At 39.9% G+C, this 4,193-nt stretch overlaps 1 protein-coding gene across 1 annotated transcript in view; it reads left to right on the plus strand.

Moving 5' to 3' along the window:
• Window positions 1-4,193, plus strand: part of LOC107295100 (mitogen-activated protein kinase kinase kinase 4) — a gene marked incomplete at its 5' end in the record, with an annotated part of 19,644 nt that overhangs the window by 7,714 nt on the left and 7,737 nt on the right. The window contains 2 exons of the mRNA XM_015824393.1: window positions 1,071-1,141; window positions 1,704-1,820. Of these exons, the coding sequence (XP_015679879.1) occupies window positions 1,071-1,141; window positions 1,704-1,820 (188 nt within the window). The remainder of the gene's footprint in view (window positions 1-1,070; window positions 1,142-1,703; window positions 1,821-4,193) is intronic.

Here is a 4,193-nt window from a genome sequence, read left to right on the forward strand (position 1 = left end):
ATCCTCTGCCCTCCCCTCCAGGGGGTCCCCCCCCTCCAATTGGAGGAGAGAGCGGGTTACCCTGAAGAGGGCGGCCGGGCGATTATCTGATGACGCGATGAGTGAGGCATAGTAGTTAGTCCTAGCCTTCCTCAGCGCCACAAGGTAGGATCTAAGATGTATCCTTACCTGTGCTCGATCGGATTCGGTTCGGCTGGCCTTCCAACTGCTCTCTAGGCGTCTTTTCCGACGTTTCATCTCTCTCAGCCCCTCGGTAAACCAAGGAGATGGTCGAGATCCACGTCGGGTCAGAGGCCGCAGAGGCACGACTCGGTCCAATGCTTTTAATCCAGAAATGTCATGCACGTATCTTCCTGCATATTTTATTTTGATCTGACTCAAGGACTATTGCTTTTGTCAATCTGTGCTGGTTTGTTTAAAAAGCCATGGCGGATTAAAGCGTGCTAAATCCAGGATATTCTGTAAGTTATTGCCGAGGATTTAGAAGTCAAATCTGCCCTGTAATGCAACTGTGTAAAGACAGGTACTTAGGGTTAAATGACATATATTTTATATAGAATTCATTAGCTTTGGAATCGGATGGAATAGGTCAGGAGCTAGGTCAGGGGTAGGCAACCTTGGCTCTTTTATGACTTGTGGACTTCAACTCCCAGAATTCCTGAGCCTATACCATTTCGGACAAATGGCTGCATATTTATTGCATAATAATACTCTGGAGGTTTTATATTTTGAACAATTCTGGGAGTTGAAGTCCACGAGTCATAAAAGAGCCAAGGTTGCCTACCCCTGAGCTAGGTGATGGTGTTAATCTGCACTCTTCATAACGTAGCTATTATACAGTATGATATTCTGGTCTTGTGTATGTGTGTGTTTAAAACACTTTCTGTTTAAATGCCTGTACGTTAATTAGATTGTTCATTCCTAGAGCATTCAAGGCACCTAACAAAAGAATCCACACATACGTTTATGTTAAATATTCTGCGGAAGATGATATATAACTGACTTATACTGATAAGGCTGTGGGAAAAATATTTTTTTTCTTTTTTCTTTTTTTAATTACAATTCTGCAGGAGAAGGCCAATATGGGAAAGTTTATACCTGTATCAGCGTTGACACTGGTGAATTGATGGCAATGAAAGAAGTAAGCAATGTTCTTGTAAAACAATTGTATATGTTTATATTTTTTGTTTGTTTGTTTGTGCGATTTATTTAATTATTTAAGTGGCAGCTTTTTAAATTAAGCCATTTACTGTGAGAGAATGCCTCTTTCCTACCAACATATTTGCTTCTTAGTATCAGAAGGAGAGGCATCCCATTGTATTCAACATAGAATAGAAGCATTGGGCAAAAATGACAAGATAGAGGCCTCTCAGTAGCTGCACTAGCAGCATTTAATAACTTGCTGTATGAAGAAATATGGAAGGTCAGCTCTTGTTTGCTGACTGGTAAATATTCTGTAATTCTTTTGTCTGTAGTAGATTTTAAACTTTTGTTACTTGCCCTAGAATAGAATTGAGGAGAAGAGAAGGGAAGGGAAGATATATCTGTATTATCTGTACAGATCTGTGATTGTTCTTACTCATTCTGATAGTGATAGAATAAACAGATTGATGTATGGTTTCAGTATTGCTTTTCTCTAAGTCAGTTTTCCTGTTAGCTTGGTTTGCAACACTCATGAAATATAATGTCTATTTTTTTTGCAGATCAGATTTCAACCCAATGATCACAAAACAATAAAAGAAACTGCAGATGAATTGAAAATTTTTGAAGGCATTAAGCATCCTAATCTAGTCCGCTACTTTGGTGTAGAACTTCACAGGGTAAGGAGATGATGGTTACTGACTTTTGCAGTTAACATAGAATTAAAATTGATTTAATTGATAAGAGTATACCGGAATGTTGGTCTTGCTTTATGTTTTATGTACTATGCTTTATGTACTCCTAAGTTATGTTTCATTTTATTTGTGGAAGTAAATATATGTAGATTGTTCCAGGATTACATTTGCTATTTAGGAAATAAATGTGTGAGAAGCATGCTCCAATTTCCTAACAAAGAGCAGTGGATTTAGTTAAAGGATTCATAGGGGTTGATCCCTTAACCTTCATCTGTTGTAATTTCTCTACCCCAAAGGTTTTAGTAGCTGAAGAGAGGGGAAATCTGAGTGTAGTTTATATATTCATGTCACTTTTATTCCTTTCAAAGTTAATAGAAATTGAAATGGTTGGCAAGTAAAACTGGAGAACAGTGAAGACAAAAAAGGATTCTGTTTGGCCTTCCTATAATTGGTTTTGCAGTGGGTCTTCCAGAGAGGAAATGGCAAACTGAGCATTGCTTTGGCACCATGGTGGAATAAAGAGCCGGCAAGTAGACTGACTCCTTATAATCCTCCTTTGAACAGGAGCGAACTTGAGTTTACCCTTAAGTTCTTCAGGTAGCTGCTCCTCGGAGGAGTCCATAAGACTGTCTCTGGCAGGTTTCAAGCTGTAGGACAGGGGTCCCCAACCTGTGGGCTGCAGCCCACTACCGGGCTGGCCTGCTGGCCACCGGGTGGCGGAACAGGCTGGCCCCCAGCCACTATAAAAACAGGGCACCATGCGGGGAAAACAAGGTGCCGCGCAGCAAAAACAGGGCGGTGCTAGTGTCAGTGGGTGCTAGCACCGCTCCGTTTGCGTCAAGCATGCTTGCAGCCCCGTTTGTATGTGCGCGTGCGCACAAAATGCTTTCCTCTCTGTTTCCCTCTGGTCTGCCAACCGAGGAAGGTTGGAGACCTCTGCTGTAGGAGATAAGAGAATTGCTATCATAGCCTAAGACTCAAGATTCTGACTCAGATGCTCCAGCTGAACTTGTGGAATGGGGTTCAAGAGACACCAGGCCAGGAATCATATAAGGCTAACTGAGAACAAGTACAACCTTGACAGCTGGAGCAGTCAAATGAGAATAATATAAGGCCTCCCAACTCTGGCATGGGAAGAGCAAAGCAAAAACATTCTATGAGGCTTCTTGCCAAGCAAGGGAGTAAACCTTGCAAGTGCCTGCAATCTGACCTGCCTTCCTGTGCTGGAAACAACCCCTCTGATCTCTGGCTCTTGCATGACAATTTGTTTGGATTATGTGCTCTGGACTGGCTGACAATCCTAATCTGGCTTTTAGAATCTTGGACTGATTTTGGACTATTCTGCTCGCTGTTGTTAAAAAGCTGATCATTCAGGCAAGGGTCTATTGGAGACTGTTCTTTTCGTTCGCATGCTTTGACTGTTGTTATCTCTTTGACCTTGAATAAACAATGAATTCCCATGGAACCTGTGTTTGAGTCTGTGATGGTCCAAACAAGATTTCTGCTTTAACCTTGTTCTTCTCATTCAGATAAACACCAAAGAAAGGAATATTAGATCATTTATTCATCAGAAATCCCAAACAATAACTTACAGTTAAGAAGAGTTCTTCTGCTGAACATATCATGACCTTTTCTATTCCTTTGGGTGAAAAATTGAAGGTGAACTCACCCCATGGTTCTTATGGGACACATCACCTCTTGTCCTTCTTCACAAAGACCTCTTTTACAAGCTGGCATGTAGCCAGGATATCCTGTGATGAACTTAGTAGCTCCTCCTACTGACCTGTTAACATGGGATTTACTGAATAGCTAAAACTACATTACCCATAAGCCATCTCTTAAGGAGAACAGAGTCAGTATTTGAAACTAGAAGCAGGACAATAGCCATCTTGCTGAAACTGCAGTCAGCTGATCTGAAACTGATGTGAAAGTGGATTTAAAAATGACAAGCTATAAGAACAATATGTAAAAAGATGCTACACTGGATATACAAACGAAACCGGCTAATGTTTAATTAAAAGGGATATACAAATAACAAAGCAAAAGATTGGTCTGGCTAATTTTCTTATATTGTATTTTAAAAAAAGACTTGTTTAAGCTTTGAAAAAAAAATATGATGATAAGGGACAAAGAAAAAATGAAAAGAAATCAGATTCTACTCTAGGACATATGAAGAGACTAAAGATCAAGATTGTTAAAAGGAAAAGGAAAACATATCAAGTTTATTTGATCAAAGTTAAAATAGATGTAGTGTCATCTCTTGTAAACCCTAAATGGATTTTTGCTGCTTAGGACTGAAATGATGGAAGTTTTACATTTTGCTTTTAGATAAAAGATGAGATATTGTTTGTTTAAGAT

The sequence above is a fragment of the Protobothrops mucrosquamatus genome, unplaced genomic scaffold, assembly GCF_001527695.2.
Source record: "Protobothrops mucrosquamatus isolate PMUCROS unplaced genomic scaffold, P.Mucros_1.0 scaffold2219, whole genome shotgun sequence".
Taxonomy (NCBI): domain Eukaryota; kingdom Metazoa; phylum Chordata; class Lepidosauria; order Squamata; family Viperidae; genus Protobothrops; species Protobothrops mucrosquamatus.